This window comes from Eucyclogobius newberryi, unplaced genomic scaffold, assembly GCF_026437365.1.
Source record: "Eucyclogobius newberryi isolate DKJ021-1_F unplaced genomic scaffold, fEucNew1.0.hap1 SCAF_16, whole genome shotgun sequence".
In the NCBI taxonomy this organism is placed as follows: domain Eukaryota; kingdom Metazoa; phylum Chordata; class Actinopteri; order Gobiiformes; family Gobiidae; genus Eucyclogobius; species Eucyclogobius newberryi.
In genome coordinates, this window is record NW_027315790.1 from 24409336 (window position 1) to 24432424 (window position 23089).

Below are 23089 nucleotides of genomic sequence, written 5' to 3' on the forward strand. Positions count from 1 at the left end.
GTTATGACAGTATTACATGATTACGACAGTATTGCACATGATTATGGCAGTATTACACATGGTTATGACAGTATTACACATGGTTATGACATTATTACACGTGATTATGACAGTATTACACATGGTTATGACAGTATTACACATGATTATGGCAGTATTGCACAAGGTTATGACAGTATTACATGATTATGACAGTATTACACATGGTTATGACAGTATTGCACATGGTTATGACAGTATTACACATGATTATGACAGTTTTACACATGATTATGACAGTATTACACATGGTTATGACATTATTACATGTGATTATGACAGTATTACACATGGTTATGACAGTATTACACATGATTATGGCAGTATTGCACATGGTTATGACAGTATTACATGATTATGACAGTATTGCACATGATTATGACAGTATTGCACATGGTTATGACAGTATTACATGATTATGACAGTATTACACTTGATTATGACAGTATTACATGATTATGACAGTATTACACATGGTTATGACAGTATTTCACATGATTATGGCGGTATTGCACATGGTTATCACAGTATTACACTTGATTATGACAGTATTACACATGATTATGGGAGTATTGCACATGGTTATGACAGTATTACATGATTATGACAGTATTGCACATGATTATGGCAGTATTGCACATGGTTATGACAGTATTACATTATTATGACAGTATTACACATGATTATGACAATATTGCATGATTATGACAGTATTATACATGGTTATGACAGTATTACATGATTATGACAGTATTACACTTGATTATGACAGTATTACATGATTATGACAGTATTGCACATGGTTATGACAGTATTACATGATTATGACAGTATTTCACATGGTTATGACAGTATTACACTTGATTATGACAGTATTATACATGATCACGACAGTATTACACATGATTATGACAGTATTACACATGATTATGGCAGTATTGCACATGGTTATCACAGTATTACATGATTATGACAGTATGACACATGATTATGACAGTATTACACATGATTATGGCAGTATTGCACATGGTTATGACAGTATTACATGATTGTGACAGTATTACACTTGATTATGACAGTATTACACATGATTATGGGAGTATTGCACATGGTTATGACAGTATTACATGATTATGACAGTATTGCACATGATTATGGCAGTATTGCACATGGTTATGACAGTATTACATTATTATGACAGTATTACACATGATTATGACAATATTGCATGATTATGACAGTATTATACATGGTTATGACAGTATTACATGATTATGACAGTATTACACTTGATTATGACAGTATTACATGATTATGACAGTATTGCACATGGTTATGACAGTATTACATGATTATGACAATATTGCACATGATTATGACAGTATTGCACATGGTTATGACAGTATTACACATGGTTATGACAGTATTACATGATTATGACAGTATTACACTTGATTATGACAGTATTACACATGATTATGGCAGTATTGCACATGGTTATGACAGTATTACATGATTATGACAGTATTACACTTGATTATGACAGTATTACACATGGTTATGACAGTATTTCACATGATTATGGCGGTATTGCACATGGTTATGACAGTATTACACTTGATTATGACAGTATTACACATGATTATGGGAGTATTGCACATGGTTATGACAGTATTACATGATTATGACAGTATTGCACATGATTATGGCAGTATTGCACATGGTTATGACAGTATTACATTATTATGACAGTATTGCACATGATTATGACAATATTGCATGATTATGACAGTATTATACATGGTTATGACAGTATTACATGATTATGACAGTATTACACTTGATTATGACAGTATTACATGATTATGACAGTATTACACATGGTTATGACAGTATTTCACATGATTATGGCGGTATTGCACATGGTTATGACAGTATTACACTTGATTATGACAGTATTACACATGATTATGGGAGTATTGCACATGGTTATGACAGTATTACATGATTATGACAGTATTGCACATGATTATGGCAGTATTGCACATGGTTATGACAGTATTACATTATTATGACAGTATTACACATGATTATGACAATATTGCATGATTATGACAGTATTATACATGGTTATGACAGTATTACATGATTATGACAGTATTACACTTGATAATGACAGTATTACATGATTATGACAGTATTGCACATGGTTATGACAGTATTACATGATTATGACAGTATTTCACATGGTTATGACAGTATTACACTTGATTATGACAGTATTATACATGATCACGACAGTATTACACATGATTATGACAGTATTACACATGATTATGGCAGTATTGCACATGGTTATCACAGTATTACATGATTATGACAGTATGACACATGATTATGACAGTATTACACATGATTATGGCAGTATTGCACATGGTTATGACAGTATTACATGATTGTGACAGTATTACACTTGATTATGACAGTATTACACATGATTATGGGAGTATTGCACATGGTTATGACAGTATTACATGATTATGACAGTATTGTACATGATTATGGCAGTATTGCACATGGTTATGGCAGTATTACATGATTACGACAGTATTGCACATGATTATGGCAGTATTACACATGGTTATGACAGTATTACACATGGTTATGACATTATTACACGTGATTATGACAGTATTACACATGATTATGGCAGTATTGCACAAGGTTATGACAGTATTACATGATTATGACAGTATTACACATGGTTATGACAGTATTGCACATGGTTATGACAGTATTACACATGATTATGACAGTTTTACACATGATTATGACAGTATTACACATGGTTATGACATTATTACATGTGATTATGACAGTATTACACATGGTTATGACAGTATTACACATGATTATGGCAGTATTGCACATGGTTATGACAGTATTACATGATTATGACAGTATTGCACATGATTATGACAGTATTGCACATGGTTATGACAGTATTACATGATTATGACAGTATTACATGATAATGACAGTATTGCACATGATTATGGCAGTATTGCACATGGTTATGACAGTATTACATGATTATGACAGTATTACATGATTATGACAGTATTACACATGATTATAAAGCTGAATGACACATGTTCAGGGCTAACAGTGTTTGTTATTGCACTTATATATACTTTTATGTACTTTTACTTTGTCTGCGTTTGACTTTTGTGTGTACAATATGCCGCTTAAACGTCCAAGCAGCTCTGTCTCATTTGACTCGCATAATATTTGACCACAATACTCTCCAGTACTCAGGGCTGGCCCAGCCTATAAGCGAACTAAGCAGCCGCGTAGGGCCCCGAGGCGTTAATAGGGCCCCCAATCTGGCAACCCGTCTTATGTGAAATGCAAGCGCAGCGTGCGCCACTAGTGTAGTAGCGCTGCTGGCGCGGCAGCGCACACAGCGGTAACATATAACGCACAAACCGCATTTATTTGTAATGACAATCTGGCAACCAAGACACCAAACCTGCGCTGATTGGTCAACTTCATTGTGCGCGAGGAGCTCGAGAGCAAAACATAAACACAACACAACGTGGTCCTCATGTCCAGAGGAATATATCCCCCCGATGCCGAAAAACGAAAGAAGAAACTTCTTGACGATGTAAAGAAACTGCAAACTCAACAACACTCTCCAGGTATTGAACTTCTCTTACAAAGAGACGGTTAATGCTGCTGTTTGAAACAACACGATTCTGTCACGCTAGTTTGCTCAGGCTGGAGGCGACGAGAGCTCTGAGCACAATAATATGTCTGAATGAAAGATAATAAGCTTAACATTTACACCAGCCCGGTAGTGTTAGCTGCAGGTGAGGCCGGTGAGGGGCGTCTATGGCCCGGGTCATGAAGAGGCGGAGATCCGGTCCGGACGAGCGCCGTCTCGTCCAGAACCTCTGATGTGAAACTTTGGAGTGAACAGTGTGCGGCCCCTGTCCCGGGCCCCTGTCCCGGGCCCCTGAGCAGCTTCAGTCAGAGATGAGCGGGTTTGAGTTTGCGTCCCTCTCTCTCACATCACCATGTGTGAGATCAATCGTGACTCGTGATGTCTGTTTTACTTTGACTTCTTAAAGTGCAATAAGAGGAATGTAAAGATTTATGCACGTGAGGTCCATCAGCCAATCACATCGCAGCATTGTGTCATGCAGGAGTCCAGTGTGTGATGTTCTGATCAGAACAAACATTTATATTCTAATTAACTTTTAATAGAGCAATAAAACATTTCAATTTATTTAAAATGACTATTTGTTATAAATTATAATAAATTGATAGTGAAAAATAACCAGACATATTATGATTACGTCTGTTATAGAATAATACTATATATTTTTATACAAAAGTGGCAAAGTTGCAGAAACGCAGTCTCTTCACTATAGCTAGGTTTGGACCTTCACTTCTAGTTCTGGTCATTCTCTGGGAATAACATGTTTGCACTGTTTTATCAGTGTTAATTGTTAATCAAGCAATGCTTATGCCATTTGTTTAATTTAATATAACTTGTTTTGTCACTTTGACAAGAAGGAACAGTTGGGAGCTGTAAAAGATAAATTAGTAAAGATAACTATTACTTTTACATTTTCAGTTAAAATGAATCAATTTGACCATAATTATTTTTCATAGCCAATATTGTATTGAGTAATTAAGTACACTAATGTATTAATAACTGGCTTTAGTCATTTTCACCTGGCACAGTTTCATCACATCATCATTTTATGGCATTACAACCTCAACATTGGACCACATTAAAATGCAGCAGAAGTTCATTAATTTAAACTAATGTGCTAATGTGGCTGTCGACCCTTAACGCCCACAAATACACCCAAAAACATATCTGGGACGTGTGTTATTTGTACAGGGAGTAGAAGTGATATCAGCGGAATACCAAGTTGCATTGTGGGATTTAAGTTATCAATATTTGAGTCTGTGAGGTGTTGAGAGTAAACTAACTGGCAAACAGATGCCCTGGAGTTTTGGTGCGCTTTGTTTGCGTTGAAGAAAGTTCCCATATGTGAATAGTTTACTAACAATGGCAATAAAACTGATTCTGATGACGTGGTGAGGGGCCCCCAAATATGTTTTCGCTTAGGGCCCCCTGAAGGCTTGGGCCGGCCCTGCCAGTACTTCACGTAGTACTTCACGTAGTACTTCACGTAGTACTTCACAGTGTCTTATTGCGTGTCTCTTCAAGTCTCGCTCTGACTCTTAATAACACGCTTGGGAACCACATGATCATGACTAAGAAGAAGTGAAGAAAACGAGTGAAATGTCCAGCCCCTCCGCAGATTTCCTGTTCTCGATTCTCTCCCCGTGAGTCACACGCAGCAGCAGCAGAAGCAGCAGAAGCAGCAGAAGCAGCAGAAGCAGCAGAAGCAGCAGAAGCAGCAGAAGCAGCAGAAGCAGCAGAAGCAGCAGAAGCAGCGGCAGCGGCAGCGGCAGGACCGGCCCGGGACGCGTCTGGAGCGCAAACGTGGACATTCTGCGCCAAACGGGTGGACGCGCCGCTTCTTCCATGGAGACACTGCGCTTCTCCGCGCTGTGGTGCGGCGCGGTGCTGTGCAGTTGTTTTCTGCTCGGTCAAAGCGGTGAGTTTTTGTTTCCTCCACTCACTTTGTTCCAACTTTGTATCGAAGTGTTTCTGACTTTTCTCACGGGTTATTGCGGCTCGCGCGCGCCGCTGCGTGCGTCGTGCCGTTGCGCTCTGATTCAACGTGGTCGGAGTTTTGGTCAAATGTTTTCAAGTCGAGATACGTTTTTTTCAACAATAACATTTTTAACATCGACCTTAAACTGTTACATCGGTCTTAGATCCTCTGTTGGACTGAGATGATCACATGTCGACTATTTAACTGCATTTAATCAGCCATGACACACTATTTTAGCCTATAATGCAGCTTATACTTCTACAGAGAGGGAGGAAGCTGGCTATAGACCCAACCCGGGGGGCTCAAGGACTTGTGGGGTGCACGGGGTGATTTCAGATCCAAAAAAGGAGGTGAAAATGAGTAGTATTTGTCTGATTAGATTTAAGATTTACTGCAAAGACAGTTTTAATTTGACTGGACGACTTCTATTCCAAAAATAGACACAAAGTTTATAATGCTGTGAGCGAGCTGCATCTCCACAGACATGACTTGTACTTGAGGTTGTTCCTTTGGCGATAATAGTCTTTCACAACATGGTATAAAGTTTATCTGTGTGAAGAATGTTCTGGTGTGGTTTGAACTTGTGACACAAAGTTACATGTAGTATTACTTTAACAGTGTTTTTGTAGATTATAGAAGTCAATATATCATTAAAACAAGAAAATATCATAGAAATAATTGTCAGTAACAGATTTAAATGCCTTGAGAACCCGTTGAACGTGAGATTGGAGGTTCTTGGAGAGTGAGGGGGGTTTCAGGAGCCACTGGAACAGGCTAAAGTTACTCACAAGAATTACCATATTGACTTATCATTCAACATATTATAGTTTGAACAATACTTTTGGAGCTCAGTATTTATTGTGTGTGCATTTTATTTATATTTATGAGGACTTATCACAGCACAAGTAAGAATGGAGTGTATTATAATTAATTATAATACATTATACATTCTGCTTTATTTTTTTTTCCTGTATTGACATAAAGTGGTTAATATTATTGAGTTTTTTATGTATATTTTTCTGTAGCTATTATTTATTATCGGCCTTCAAAATGCTGTTATCGTGATAGTTTTAGCTATGGTATTATGGATTCTAATCAGTACAAAGCAGTTCTGTTGTTGTCATTCTGATATTTTGAAGTTTCTAAACCATCTGCCAGGCTTTTGAAAAATACAAAATACAAAAAATAACACACACTTTTTAAGGATCTGTTCTATACAGTCTTCACCCTGAACATCAATGCAAGTATTGTCATTCAGAGATGCTTAAAGTATTTTAAGACTTTGAACATCCCTGACACTGAACAGACCCATGCTTACCGCTGCATTTGTTCCTCACTCATAACAATAACACAATCTCGATTGTTAAATGTGAATATATAGGAGCGGCGTCCTCCTGCTTCAGAAGTATGACTTTTGCAGTCTTGCACATTCCTGACAGGTCGATGTGCCCCTGGAGGAGACTCCTTTACAACTTAATGTGTCTCTAACTCCATCCCAGTGGCTCCAAGTGGCTTTGGCTGCTCCTAATCCCATCCTCCCCTCTCTGCAATTATGCACCGGCCTGAGTGACAATTAGAGCCATTCATCCGCCGTATATGTCCCGCCTCCTGGCTCCAAATGACAAGCTCTGTGAGACGAGTTTGTTTTAATGATATAATTACTGCAGCAGAGCCTTCCTACCTTCAGCGTAACTGCAGGACCGTCCACGAAATGTTTATTTACCCCAAACATCCACCAACGCTGGGACGATGTTTACGTCGCACGCTACACGTAAAGTACACATCGCAGTACAGTGGGCCTATGTACAGTACATACAGTGTGCTCCGGTTTACTCCGAAAAAGCTTGACCCGAGTTCCAGTTTGTAGTAGTTTTGTATTAGTGTTGTGTATATTGTGTAGGAATTATTACTATAGTATTGTATGTGCTAATATATTCTGTATTGCGTGCTAATATTTGAACTGCATGATAATACAAAAAATGTATAATAATTGTAGTTTCTTGTGTGTTTAAACAACCCCAATTTCGACACACTAATGTGTAAACACTGATGGAATTATCACTGCTACCGCTGCATTGACTCTATTCTGTAACTAAGACAGTACATTTTAGACTGTATCTTCGAGGAGTTTGTAAATTATAATAATAAACCAATACTGAAGCACTTATTTAGGATTAAGGTGCACTTTACTGTCCCCGCAGGGAAATCTTTGCTCTGCATTTAACCTGTCAGGACCAGTGGGGGCCACAGTGCAGCGCCTGGGGACCCAACTCCACATTTTGTGCAAGGCTTCTCAGTAACAATAGTCTGACGATACTATGTAATCCCAACTGAAATGTGTTAAAAGTTGTATTCAAACGTATTAGTTGAGGTTTAATGATCAGACAAATGTGAAATATCTGTAAAAATCAATCAAAAAAAGTCCAGAAATGTCACCATATACCCTTTTTAAGTTTACAACATAACTTTTTTTGGTGTAATTTCTTTTTAACTATATATAATTTACTAAATGTTTAAGGTTTGCATTATATACATTTTGATACATTGTCCACCTCTACGCACGTCACATTATTTGCAGCCTTTTAACAGCGGAGCACGTACCTCAATCTTCCCACATGCAAAGAGAAAACAGAATGTCCATTATAATTCAGTTAAGCCCTGATTATCTCCCCGGTCAGTGGTTGAGTCCCTGCAGCAGACACACCTGTCCCTCCCTCTTGTCCAGTGCCTGTGCTCAGGTCTGACCCACCCAGTCGCCTCAGGCCCAAACACTGTTCCTCTGTGAGCAGCGTGCAGAGGTTAAGAGCACACGGCCGCTGCCTTTTTCCTCATCTCGCTGTGAACTCAGACTCACAGACGTCGCACTGTCTGCTTTCACTTGCACTTCCCGCAACAGCTGAAAGTCATGTGACGAGAAGCACGACGACAGCTGACCACGAGGTAACGCCAAACTATAAGACTTCATATTGACAACAACAACTGCAGCTGAGGGAGAGTGAGACCACGAGGTAACGCCAAACTATAAGACTTCATATTGACAACAACAACTGCAGCTGAGGGAGAGTGAGACCACGAGGTAACGCCAAACTATAAGACTTCATATTGACAACAACAACTGCAGCTGAGGGAGAGTGAGACCACGAGGTAACGCCAAACTATAAGACTTCATATTGACAACAACAACTGCAGCTGAGGGAGAGTGAGACCACGAGGTAACGCCAAACTATAAGACTTCATATTGGCACCTATTGTAGACTCACTCCAGGACCCTGACCCATATTATATAGCCTAGAGACATATGCACTTGGTAAATCAATGTACCTAACTCCAACCGATCTGTATGCAGCCAGGCCCAGGCACCATTAAAACTACTTTAGTATCTGGTAACATTTATATTACTTTATGTGGTACAGAATATATGAAATATTTTGCTTGTTTTGATGCTTGATGCATCTTGATTGAAAAATACAACAGTGCTAGTAGTAGTAGTAGTAGTAGTAGTAGTAGTAGTAGTAGTAGTAGTAGTAGTAGTAGTAGTAGTAGTAGTAGTAGTAGTAGTAGTAGTAGTAGTAGTAGTAGTAGTAGTAGTAGTAGTAGTAGTATTAATAGTGGTGGTGTAAGTAGTTTGATCTGAATATTTTTTAGACTAAAGAATGCTAGAAACGAGCTGATTAAATATAAAAATGAAAATAAGTTATGTTGTAAATGTTCAGCAGGGGTGTTCACTATTGTCACTATTGTGGCATAGCAGGTGTGTTCACTATTGTCACTGTCGTGGCACAGCAGGTGTGTTCACTATTGTCACTGTCATGGCACAGCAGGGGTGTTCACTATTGTCACTATCGTGGTACAGCAGGTGTGTTCACTATTGTCACTGTTGTGGCACAGCAGGGGTGTTCACTATTGTCACTATCGTGGCACAGCAGGTGTGTTCACTATTGTCACTGTCGTGGCACAGCAGGGGTGTTCACTATTGTCACTACCGTGGCACAGCAGGGGTGTTCACTATTGTCACTATCGTGGCACAGCAGGGGTGTTCACTATTGTCACTATCGTGGCACAGCAGGGGTGTTCACTATTGTCACTATCGTGGCACAGCAGGGGTGTTCACTATTGTCACTATCGTGGCACAGCAGGGGTGTTCACTATTGTCACTATCGTGGCACAGCAGGTGTGTTCACTATTGTCACTATCGTGGCACAGCAGGGGTGTTCACTATTGTCACTATTGTGGCACAGCAGGGGTGTTCACTATTGTCACTACCGTGGCACAGCAGGGGTATTCACTATTGTGGCACAGCAGGTGTGTTCACTATTGTCACTGTCGTGGCACAGCAGGTGTGTTCACTATTGTCACTATCGTGGCACAGCAGGGGTGTTCACTATTGTCACTATCGTGGCACAGCAGGGGTGTTCACTATTGTCACTATCGTGGCACAGCAGGGGTGTTCACTATTGTCACTATCGTGGCACAGCAGGGGTGTTCACTATTGTCACTATCGTGGCACAGCAGGTGTGTTCACTATTGTCACTATCGTGGCACAGCAGGGGTGTTCACTATTGTCACTATTGTGGCACAGCAGGGGTGTTCACTATTGTCACTACCGTGGCACAGCAGGGGTATTCACTATTGTGGCACAGCAGGTGTGTTCACTATTGTCACTGTCGTGGCACAGCAGGTGTGTTCACTATTGTCACTATCGTGGCACAGCAGGGGTGTTCACTATTGTCACTATCGTGGCACAGCAGGGGTGTTCACTATTGTCACTATCGTGGCACACCAGGTGTGTTCACTATTGTCACTACCGTGGCACAGCAGGGGTGTTCACTATTGTCACTATCGTGGCACAGCAAGTGTGTTCACTATTGTCACTGTCGTGGCACAGCAGGGGTGTTCACTATTGTGGCACAGCAGGGGTGTTCACTATTGTCACTATCGTGGCACAGCAGGGGTGTTCACTATTGTCACTACCGTGGCACAGCAGGGGTGTTCACTATTGTCACTATCGTGGCACAGCAGGGGTGTTCACTATTGTCACTGTCGTGGCACAGCAGGGGTGTTCACTATTGTGGCACAGCAGGGGTGTTCACTATTGTCACTATCGTGGCACAGCAGGGGTGTTCACTATTGTCACTAGCGTGGCACAGCAGGGGTGTTCACTATTGTCACTACCGTGGCACAGCAGGGGTGTTCACTATTGTGGCACAGCAGGTGTGTTCACTATTGTCACTGTCGTGGCACAGCAGGTGTGTTCACTATTGTCACTATCGTGGCACAGCAGGGGTGTTCACTATTGTCACTGTTGTGGCACCGCAGGTGTGTTCACTATTGTCACTATCGTGGCACAGCAGGGGTATTCACTATTGTCACTATCGTGGCACAGCAGGGGTGTTCACTATTGTCACTATCGTGGCACACCAAGTGTGTTCACTATTGTCACTACCGTGGCACAGCAGGGGTGTTCACTATTGTCACTACCGTGGCACAGCAGGGGTGTTCACTATTGTCACTATCGTGGCACAGCAGGGGTGTTCACTATTGTCACTATCGTGGCACAGCAGGGGTGTTCACTATTGTCACTAGCGTGGCACAGCAGGGGTGTTCACTATTGTCACTAGCGTGGCACAGCAGGGGTGTTCACTATTGTCACTAGCGTGGCACAGCAGGGGTGTTCACTATTTTCACTGTCGTGGCACAGCAGGGGTGTTCACTATTGTCACTGTCGTGGCACAGCAGGGGTGTTCACTATTGTCACTATCGTGGCACAGCAGGGGTGTTCACTATTGTGGCACAGCAGGTGTGTTCACTATTGTCACTATCGTGGCACAGCAGGGGTGTTCACTATTGTCACTAGCGTGGCACAGCGGGGGTGTTCACTATTGTGGCACAGCAGGTGTGTTCACTATTGTCACTAGCGTGTCACAGCAGGGGGGTTTATTATTGTCACTGTCGTGGCACAGCAGGTGTGTTCACTATTGTCACTGTCGTGGCACAGCAGGGGTGTTCACTATTGTGGCACAGCAGGGGTGTTCACTATTGTCACTAGCGTGGCACAGCGGGGGTGTTCACTATTGTGGCACAGCAGGTGTGTTCACTATTGTCACTAGCGTGGCACAGCAGGTGTGTTCACTATTGTCACTAGCGTGGCACAGCAGGGGGGTTTATTATTGTCACTGTCGTGGCACAGCAGGTGTGTTCACTATTGTCACTGTCGTGGCACAGCAGGGGTGTTCACTATTGTGGCACAGCAGGGGTGTTCACTATTGTCACTAGCGTGGCACAGCGGGGGTGTTCACTATTGTGGCACAGCAGGTGTGTTCACTATTGTCACTAGCGTGGCACAGCAGGTGTGTTCACTATTGTCACTAGCGTGGCACAGCAGGGGGGTTTACTATTGTCACTGTCGTGGCACAGCAGGTGTGTTTAGCATGTGACACTTGTAAGCAGGTGTAAGAAGTGTTGTTTATGCAGTGAAAAGTCAGGCGGAGCGAGCGAGCGCGTCACATGACTTGAGTGGGCAGCCATCTTGCTCCCTGGGGCTTGCTCTGAGTGAACTACTTGGTTTTGGTAATTAAAATGTTTACTGTCTGTAACAATAATAGTCTGTCACTCCTGTTTAAAGCTGAATCTAAACTAGGCCATGGAGCCACTTGGGTCTCTCTACTCTGCAAACTAACGTCTTGACAAACAGGAAGTTTGCTTCTTCATACTGTATGTGTGGTTTATTGGGAAAATATTCCCTTGTTGTGAAGTTTTGAGCTGTTTTATTTTGGGGAAAGACATTGTAGACATTGTTATTCATGCATATTGATATTTAGGTTAGTTTGGAGGCTGTATTATTGCAAAAAAGGAGAAAAAGATACAATGAAGTTATGAGAGTGTTCATCTCACATTAGGGGCAGGAGAGGAACCAAAAAAAGAGTGAAAAAAGCCAAAAGAAACAGGACAGAAACTGACCAATCTCTAGAGTTAGAGCACATTTGAGCAGCACAAACAGAGAATTTTGCCTGAATTTGTCAAAAGAATGAGATTTTAAGTAAATGTTACCATATTGTTCAGCCCCAGACCTGTAATAATAATGATAGTCTTTGGATCCTGAATAATAATGACAATACATCAAAGTGCTTGTTGGACATAAAACAGTAAAAAGAGACAAAAGGACATGAAACGTTGCCCTGACTTCCTGCTCTCTTTCTTTCCTCCAGAGGTCACCATGCTGAAGGTGAAGCGCCTGTGTAAGTTCTGTGACGTGCGACAGACCAGATGTAACGGCAAAGGCAGCTGCAAAGTGAACTGTGAGATCACGGCCATCTGCCCCAACGACAGCGAAGTGTGTGTCACCATCTGGTAAGTGCCACTCAGGAAATACTGTGTCAATGTGGTAACGTGTCATGATACTAACACTTCAAGTTGAAAACGCTTGAGACCAATTTTGTGATACACAGTGATAATAAAAAGCCAAATATTTTCATTTTCCGCTCAAAATAATTGGATTGTCCTGAGTAGGAATGTCATGATTATTAGGTTAATCAATAATTGTGATTATTCAGGTCAGAATTTTTATCATAAGCACCACCAAATAATAATTGTGAACATTTAGAACCAAAATTAAGTCTTTTTAGTTCCAGAAAACAACTTAAATGTGAATAACTGTTTTATCAGGCTGTTTTTGCCCCATTTACTATTTTTCATGCATACATCATAAAGCCGGCCACAAACTTGAGAAACGGTAACAAGTCAGACCACGGAAATGAAAGAAAAAACGATTTCACTGTTGTTTGGTCACAGTCTCGACAATCGTGAATAATCGTTAAATCGTGATGTTTTTTCTCACAATAATCTAAACACTAAAATGTGATATTATCGCGAGTTACGCTGATCTGATCCTCTCTCGTCTGTGATGTCGGGTCCGTTGCCGGGTCCGTTGCCGGGTCTGTTGCCCGGTCTGTTGCCGGGCAGAGCCTCTGGAACGTGCTGCTCTCACAAGGGCAGTGCACAGCGGGACGCCCCATTTACATACATTTGTGCACGCTCAGGCCTTTTCCTCGTATCCTGTTTGCGATGGGAAGTGGAAGTCGTGCTGCTGGAGCTGTTTACATTCTGCGGAAGATATTAGCTCAATATGACAAATATAGATCGAGTCTGCGCTTTATGAGTAGAGTTTCTTTAGTGGCACGAATGGGAAGTAATAACAATAACGCATTAGTGTTCAATGTCGTCAACGATTAGCTTGTGTTCTTTCAATGTGGCGGTCAACAGTGGATCCTCTGTCAGTTAAAGCGTGTGGTTGTGACAAGAGTTCAGACTTTGGAGGAAGTGAGTTGATTATTTTTGTTTTGTTATATGGAAATGATACTTGTCTGTGTTAAGGAAATTCCTTTTGAAAGCAGAGGCGGGGGATATAAAACTGATAATGTCACAATAGTTGCTTTGGAGAGTTAATATATTAGAAAAACGCTGTAAAATGCAGATTGGCAATACTAATTAAAACTTTGTGAAGTGCATTGACTGACATGATATTGTCGAGATAAGATGAAGAATTTTTTTTGTCAATGTCGCCCATCTCTGATGTGTATTTTAAGACCAAATACAGATGAATCGGGGGGAAATTTGTGTGTGTGAAGTGTAGCTAATGAATGGGTATTACAGGAAATTGTAAAATGCGAAGAAAATAAGAAGTTAGTCCGTGTAAGTGTGAGACAAGATTAGATCACACTGTTTATTGCAGTTCAGATCTGACCACAAGAGTCGTAAAAAAAAAAAAAAACGCATTCGCACATCTGATGCTCGCCTTGTTAGCTCTTTCTACAGAAATAGACCAGGCGATTATAATCTTGTTTGTGTTTCTCAGGAGGAAGAAAGAGGACAACGTGACGTTTGACACAATCTGCCACAACCCCGAGCTGAAACTGCACGGGCTGCAACTCGACGACTACAACAACAGCAAGTGTGAGATGAAAGAGAAGAGCGGCCAGGGCTCCGAGTTCTACATCTGCTCCTGCATCGAGGAAGAGTGCAACGAGCACGTCTTCTTCAACGCCAGTGAGTACAAACTCTGAATTAAATGGACTATTCTAGTACTGTCATTGTACTTTGCGATTGGAAAAACGTGTCTGGGAAAACTCTCTAGCTTCTCAGACCAGAACTTTCAGATTCTGGATGTCAGCTGAAATGTCTCGATGTCGAAAACACTCTTAATAACACTACCTCTGAAACCTTTTCTACCCTTTGTCATTTTAAAAGCGGGACCATTGAAATAACACTCTACATCACAAACTCTCCAAGGGTTTCAGAGCGATCACAGTCAGGTCCATGTAATCCCTCATTCGTCCAGTCGTGGTCCATGATCGAAAAGCTTCCTACGGTATTCATCTGGACACAGTTCTAGAGTTCAAGACAAAAGGCATTGTCAATCTGAAGGAAATGGTTGGGGCAGCTAGCGTAGCGTAGCGTCCTGAGCTACATTAGTCCTGCACGAACCTGAAACTCGCCTTGCCCCTCAAGTCGTTAGGCCTCAATGAGCTTTAAACGTCATTTCTAAAACCGTGTCCAGATGACTACCTTTGAAAGCTTTTCTACTATTTGGACAGTTGCCATAAGAACTAACAATTCAAAGCAAATGGCCAAAAGTCCTTGAAATGTCCTTCACAACGGAGAAAAGTAAGTGAAGTGACGGTGTATCTTTTGAAAACTGTGACGTAATTCGATCGAAAAACGCACATTATTGTCCTTCTGCTGTCTGAGCCTTGCATTGCATCATCCACTCAACCAGAGCCTTTCTTTACGCAACAAGCCAATGACCTTTTTTGGTTTCAAACACTTAAGGAGCGGCTGACCCTTCATCCACTGCCAATGGATTCCACTAAACACGTCATTAACCCCTTGAGCAAACATGCAGCGCCGCCACCACATCTGCACCGCATCAGCGCCGTTCGCATCATCTGACACGTCATTAGAGTGTTTGCCGTCACGTCGTCGCGTTAGCCTTCCGCACGCGCACGGCAACACGTGCGTACGCCAACGACCCCTGCCAGAGCCGCCGCCGCTAACCGCTTCTGACTGCCGCTCGGGCGCTCCGGTTACCTGCCGGCGGCGTATCTCGGCGTGTATTTCGAGCCGCACTTCCTAGACCTGTCCTGGCGCTGCTCCGAGGATAAACGAGAAGCATCTGCGGAGCGGTCGTCACGTCATGGAAAAAGAGCTCCTTAGCCGTGTGGAATGTGGAGTGGAGAGCTGCTCGTGGGCTGAGGCGGATGAGCCACGCTGCCGTGTCAAATGCCTTGTAGCGTCTCGGCAAAATAAAGAACAATGCAGCGGTGCGGTGTTGTTCGAGTAGAAGGGTTGTCAAAACAGATACGATTTATTGATGCTAACAGTTGTAATAATCCCATAAATAGGACGAAGTAGGTCTTTCCTGACTAGTTTTTGAATTGTCTTGATCTTTATCGGAACCAGGTGTCACGATACTAACATTTCAAACTCGATACTCAAAGTATATACTTGATTTTGATGCTATTATGACTGATGTTTTCAATACAAAATAGTAAATAAATAGAAAAGATAAAAGTTCAAGATCATTCTAAAACTGTTCAGGAAAGGTGATATTTTGTCCTGTTTACGTTGTTTATTTTAGCATGAGAATCTCTTTCGATTCTAGTTTTAGTATCGATAAGTAAGTGATTTTTTTATACTTTTCACAATCCTAAAAAGCACTGCATAATATTATAGACACTACTATTATTTTGTGGTGAAAATGACATTCTATTATCTATAAGACAGTGTTTTATTGAAAGTATTAATATCCTTGTGGGATTGAGATCTGAGTTTGATTTTGAGCATTGATACTTTAGAAATTTGAGTATCGCGTCGAAGAAAATTTGTAGAGAGAATCCTCAATCCTTTTAGCTTGATTTACATGAAGTTCTAGTAGATTATTTGTTCTTCAGTCATTGAGTCATAACTAAAACAGGACATGTTTTGTGTTATAATGACCAAAAAGCCAAACTCACATTGTGCAGCGTAGCCACTTAAGCCTAGACAAACCTTATTGATCCTTACGGTAAATTACCAAGTAAATAATGAGCAATATTAATAATAAATTCATTTTCTTTAGCACTTTTCCAGACACTGAATAGTTGCTTTCATGTTTCGTTCATTCCTTCCCCATAATCAGAGTCCACCGCTGCTTTGAAGTGGACGGACTTTGCATTCGTACTTGTTCTGTTTGGTCCTGGTTTGAGCCTAGTTAAGTCCAGATTTAGACTTGATTTGGTCGTGTTCTGGTCCTGGTCTCGTTCTAGTCCAGGTTTAGTTCAGGGTTTAGTCCCACATTCATACAAAAGCGATCCGTGTGAGGCGCTCAAGGACAAAATGCCAATAATCCCTGGTTTGAACACAACCTTGGACTTGTCGGTTAACACTCTTACCACTGTTTCCCCCGAATCTGCTTCCTCTTCACAAACACTCATTTGCATCTGCTGCTTTTCCAGTCCCGGTGCTGGCCGTGCTGCATTTGCAAGTCAATTCTTGAAATAACAGGTGTGCGGCGCTGTCCTTTCCCCCTCTCGTTACACTTTCTACAATTTGGGGTTACTTTAACGTGCCCCCCGTGTCTGGATCTTCTACGTTTGTTTAGCCATTCTAACTTTCTCCAGAGTCGCCCCCGTGCCTGAGGCCAACTGTCCAGACACATGTCGAGGTTGTTGCTTCTGATTCTGCGAAAATCAAAACAAACCGTCTGGGGCCACGGTGAGGATTTCAGACATGTGGTTTCCTGTTTGAAAAAGAGCAGAGTGAAGGCGAGGGCTGGGCAAACTAACGCCCTACTTCTGTAACACTGCACTTGTTTTTACATCAACCTTAGACTCTATGCAATGTCGTACAAGTCACTTTTCTTACTAAAGATGGATAATATTATAACAGATCAGTGGTTCTCAAGCTGTGATGTGGGTGCTCGTTTATGCAAAATCTTCGTTTGGAATATGGTTTAGTGCTTTAGTATGGAGAAAGTCCTGGTTTAGTTCTGGTTTAGATCTTGTTTCATGCACATTCAGGAGGATCTTTAAGAGTCATGAACATGTAGAGACTTTAGTTTGTCCCCGAAACATTTTACCTTTCTTTTTTTTTTTTTTTTTTACTATTTATTGTTTTTGAAACACACAGCAACAAAAAATACATAACACAAAATGACCTATTTAAAGATTTAGGGAAGAAAATTAAATAATGAGAGGGAAAAAAATATTTATACATACATGGATGTACAAATTTAAGTTCACTTATGCACACACATACACATACATGTTCTCTTATGCTTATATTAGAATAATAAATAATACAAATAAATATAACAAACAATAACAATAAGAAAAAAATAATAATAACAATATTATTATATTTTAAAGAAAAAAAGAAAAAAAAGAAAAAAGGGGGGTAGGGCTGAGTAGGACATAGTGAAACATTTTACCTTTCAAGCCATTTTGAGAAAGTGTGTCAATATGTGTTTTTATTTTAGTATATTTTTTGTTTAGTTTGTTGTGTCTAGAAGATGTTTGCGTCTTTAAAGTATTTTTCTGCAGCTTTTAAAGAGCACACCACCAGTATAAACCGTCCAAAACTGTCCACAAGCTCCTCGTCTCTCCATCGCTCACATGAGAATCAGACGTACACTCAGACACAATATGTGGTCAGGCCGTTTGAGTGTGGAGACCAGCATCTAACTTTAGCCCTGTGTGGAGCGCTGAGCCGCCGCAGCAGAGAAAGATGTTGTTTTACTCCTGTGGGCACCGTAACTAAGTCTGAACAAGAGATTTATCACAGTGATCATGAGATTAAACATGTTGTATGGGAAGAACTTTCAGACATTAGCTGTGCAGGTGAATCTATTAACTGCATGGAAGTACTGGGAATTCTAAAGTATGTTTCAATGATATAACAATACATATTTTAACATCCTTTTTTATACTTTTTTTTGGGGGGGTGGGAAAAGGTGGGAACATTGTGAATTCTTTCTATTGTCGACAGGGTGTAATTGCACTGCATAATTTATTCCTGTAAATCCGAGAGTGCAGATGGAGAGTAGTTTTATTATACTATAATCTGTGTGGAACTTCTCTGCTTTTACGAGCCCAAAGTCTGTCCATTGGCCCTTAGATAAAAACTCAACAAAACTCATTCTCTATTTTGTTTTGGATCCAGGTGTGTGGACTGTGTGTCATCATTTAAACATTTAACATGAGATAAATCATGTTTACACTCTCAGGGGGTTCTATTATTTTATTCTATTTATTTTTATTTTTTACTTTATTTTAGATTTTTTTTCAATTCATGTATTCATTTAATTGTTTATTTATTGGTTCTCTGGAACATTTGTGATTGCTTTTAGCCCTTCTTTGAAACACTGCTGCTCCGGAACAGAGCGAAATATTTAAAGTTTATATTAGTTTAGTTGATTTGCTATTTATATTTTAAAACCACATTGGGAAAACGTTCCAAAAGCTCAGTGTGCACAGCAAAACATTCAAAACTACCACATAAACAAACAATGGGCAAAGTACCAAGAAACACACTGACACTGCTAAAAACACACAACACTCGGTTGTATTATTTTGAATCTGAAATGTGCTTCTTAAATAGTACAAAACTGTGAAAAAGACATTATTTTATATGATTTCACACAATATATACTGATAATACTACGGCTGATGTTGACAAAAATTATTATCTGGGTTGTATCCCGATTATTATTTCAATCCAACATAAATCAAACAAATGTCTGTCAAATGAATCACAAAAGTGCTGATCATTATCATTTTCATCAGTATTGTTTTTAATCAGCTCTTTTTCTAAATTATTAACAACTCAAATTTGGCATTACTTCAAAACAACATTTACAATATTATCTAAATTTCAATATATTGCCCACCTCCACTGGCTGACCTTTGAACCCTTTCCTGCAGTACAGTTTAATACTCACATGTTTTCAAACTCCCTCAGACTCCATGGACTCCCCGGTGGTGGCCATGGTCCTGGTCAGCCTCGTCCCGCTCCTCGTCATGGCCGTCTTCGTCATCACCTCCTTCTACTTCTACCGCGTCTACCGCCAGCGCAGGGCCAACTCCCGGCGCAAGAAAGGCGCCCCCCTCGACAGCGACGCCCACGCCATCATGATCGACGACGAGGGCTCGGACAGCAGCTCCACGCACGCCAACAACCTCAACCACAACACCGAGCTCCTCCCGATCGCGCTGGACGTCCTGGTCGGGAAGGGCCGGTTCGCCGAGGTCTACAGGGCCAAGCTGAAGCAGGGCTCTTCCGTGAGCGAGGAGCAAGGGTTCGAAACGGTCGCGGTCAAAATCTTCCAATACGAGGAGTACGCGTCATGGAAAAACGAGAAAGATGTTTTTTCGGATGCCGATTTGCGACACGAAAACGTTTTGCACTTTTTGACGGCGGAAGAGAGGAAAGTACAAAGACAATATTGGATCATAACCGCTTATCACGGTAAAGGGAATCTACAGGAGTTCCTTATGCATCATGTGATCGGCTGGCACGACCTTTGGCTTTTGGGTGGGTCTTTAGCCCAAGGGGTGGCCCATCTCCATAGCGACCATACAAGCTGCGGGCGAAACAAGATCGCCATCGCGCACCGGGACATCAAGAGCTCCAACATCCTGGTGAAGAGCGACCTGACCTGCTGCCTCTGCGACTTCGGCCTGGCTCTGAGGCTGGACAGTTCCCTGTCTGTGGACGAGCTGGCCAACAGTGGACAGGTACCAGTGACTCCGGTGACTCCAGTGACTCCAGTGACTCCAGTGACTCCAGTGACTTCAGTGACTCCAGTGACTTCAGTGACTGCAGTGACTCCAGTGACTTCAGTGACTTCAGTGACTCCAGTGACTCCAGTGACTTCAGTGACTCCAGTGACTCCAGTGACTTCAGTGACTGCAGTGACTCCAGTGACTTCAGTGACTTCAGTGACTCCAGTGACTCCAGTGACTCCAGTGACTCCAGTGACTCCAGTGACTCCAGTGACTCTATGACTCCAGTGACTCCAGTGACTTCAGTGACTTCAGTGACTCCAGTGACTCCAGTGACTTCAGTGACTCCAGTGACTTCAGTGACTTCAGTGACTCCAGTGACTCTATGACTCCAGTGACTCCAGTGACTCCAGTGACTCTATGACTCCACTGACTCCACTGACTCCACTGACTGCAGTGCACAGTATTTAGGCCTAACATTAGAATTACTGGCTTATTATACTATATGGATCTAAAAATTCTTAATAATAGAAACAGGTCCATTGACTTGAAGCTGCCTCTTTACAGTGGCATGTTACAGAACTGTTGATTTACATTGACATGTTTTTTACTGGGTGCACAGGGTGCACGGTGGCAAAGGCGGTTAGCGCTCTTGCCTCCCAAGAAGGAGATCATGGGTTCGATTCCCGGACCAGACCAACATCACATGATCTCTCTGGGTGGAGTTTGCATGTTCTCCCCGTGTTACCGTGGGTTCTCTCCGGCTTCCTCCCACCGTCCAAAGACATGCATGTGTTAGGTAACATTGGCAACTCTAAATTGGCCCTAATGAATGTGAATGTGAACTGTCTGTAATGTCTATGTCTCTGTGTTGGCCCTGCGACAAGTTGGCCACTGTCCAGGGTGTACCCCGCCTAAGGCCCGAAGTCACTGGGATAGGCTCCAGTCACCCGCGACCCCGAAAGGGAATAAGCGGTAGAAAATGGATGGATGGATGTTTTTTACTGTTGAATATTGGTTAATATGTAACATTTTTTGGCCTGAAATTGAATAATAGTAAGTATAAAGAAATAGCAGCACTGCAGCAATAGCAGCAGGCCTAAACGTTATATTATAATTATGTACTCAAACCATTAATCTATCAAATGTAATTTTTAGTAAACTAACCATGTTAAAAGCCCATAAAGGAAATAAGATTTTCCCCCCTTTAAAATTCCTATGTAATTGTATGTGCTTATGTTACTAAAACAAAAACAATTAAGTTGTGTTTTGATGAATCTGTCTGAGGTGAATATGAATCTTTTAGAGGTTTGAGCTTCCCACAGGAGGAGACTTTTATATTACATGATTTAAAGCAGTTTGATGTGAGAGAAAATGCTGCAGAGGATTTACAGAGGTTTTGCCCTTTTTGTCTCTGTAATGTGCTTGTGTTTTCAGGTGGGAACAGCGAGGTACATGGCTCCAGAGGTGCTGGAGTCCAGGATCAACTTAGAAAACATAGAGTCTTTTAAACAGGCCGACGTTTACTCTATGGCCCTGGTTTTGTGGGAAATCACCTCCAGATGCAGCGCCATCGGAGGTAAGACAATCACGCAGCTTTTATTTTACACATACTATTCCTGTGTGTGTGAGAGGTTCAATATCGTTAACTTTACATTTTATTAATCGCAATGTTGCATGGTGGTAAACTTAACCTGTGACCTTTGTCTGAGACTTCGATCCTCTTGAGAAGTGGCTTTAATTAGAGTCAGAAATAGAGTTGATTGATCCAAGTCCCACCAGAGTGTAAAAGACAATCAATGCTGCCATAGTTTGACCCCTGACACACAATTCTACATTATAGCAATTTGTTTTGATCATTTCGTCCGCACGTTAAGCAAATAATATGAATACTTTAATGGCAAAAATAAGATTACTTTACTAAACAATCATACTCTTCACTTAATGTCAGTAAAACTACATTTGCAAAGACAACAAGGAATGACTTTCATATTTATTCAATCGCACTAAATGGATTTGTTTATCGTGTAAAGAGTAATCCTTGTTTTTTTGGTAAATAGGGACTGTTTTTTGCAAATGTGTGCGACAAAATACATAATGTTTGAAGATGTTTGAACAGCGCTGCGTTGATAGAATTGCTAGAGAAAGATAGAATGTCAGAAACGTGACAAAAACTGGGTAAGTCACGGCTCTTTTCATGACTCTTTACACAATTTCACCGTCAATGTTTGTACAAGAACGCGGTGACGCAGACCGGCCTCTGTGAGAACCGTGTGTGGAGGTGTCCAGGGGTCCGTCCCGAGGATCAGCGCCTTTCTCCTGTTTGTCATAGTGGAGCCAAAACAAGGCCAGGATATGTGCAAATAATCCTGAGTGTGATTGTGTTGGGGCAGAGCGCGGGGCTGTATTTCACCATGACACCGCTGTGTTTGTTCCACTTCCCCTCGGTGTCTCTCAGGTCCCGTTTGGGCCCCTGTCACTGTCTCTGGTGCCACAGAGTTCCCACCAATTCAGGACTCAAAAGAAAGGTTTGACTATGTTTAGTGTGTGACCTTTTACTATACTGATAACATTTGTAAATATTTACTGAAT

General features: G+C 41.4%; 1 protein-coding gene across 1 annotated transcript in view; it reads left to right on the forward strand.

The window, feature by feature from the left end:
• The first annotated feature begins 5559 nt into the window (after window positions 1-5559).
• The window catches only part of LOC140362045 (TGF-beta receptor type-2-like), a 32875-nt gene continuing 15345 nt past the window's right edge, over window positions 5560-23089 (forward strand). Inside the window, exons 1-5 of the mRNA XM_072448065.1 lie at window positions 5560-5681; window positions 12947-13088; window positions 14593-14783; window positions 19734-20509; window positions 21935-22076. Coding sequence (XP_072304166.1) covers window positions 5609-5681; window positions 12947-13088; window positions 14593-14783; window positions 19734-20509; window positions 21935-22076 — 1324 coding nt within the window. The 5' untranslated portion in view covers window positions 5560-5608. The remainder of the gene's footprint in view (window positions 5682-12946; window positions 13089-14592; window positions 14784-19733; window positions 20510-21934; window positions 22077-23089) is intronic.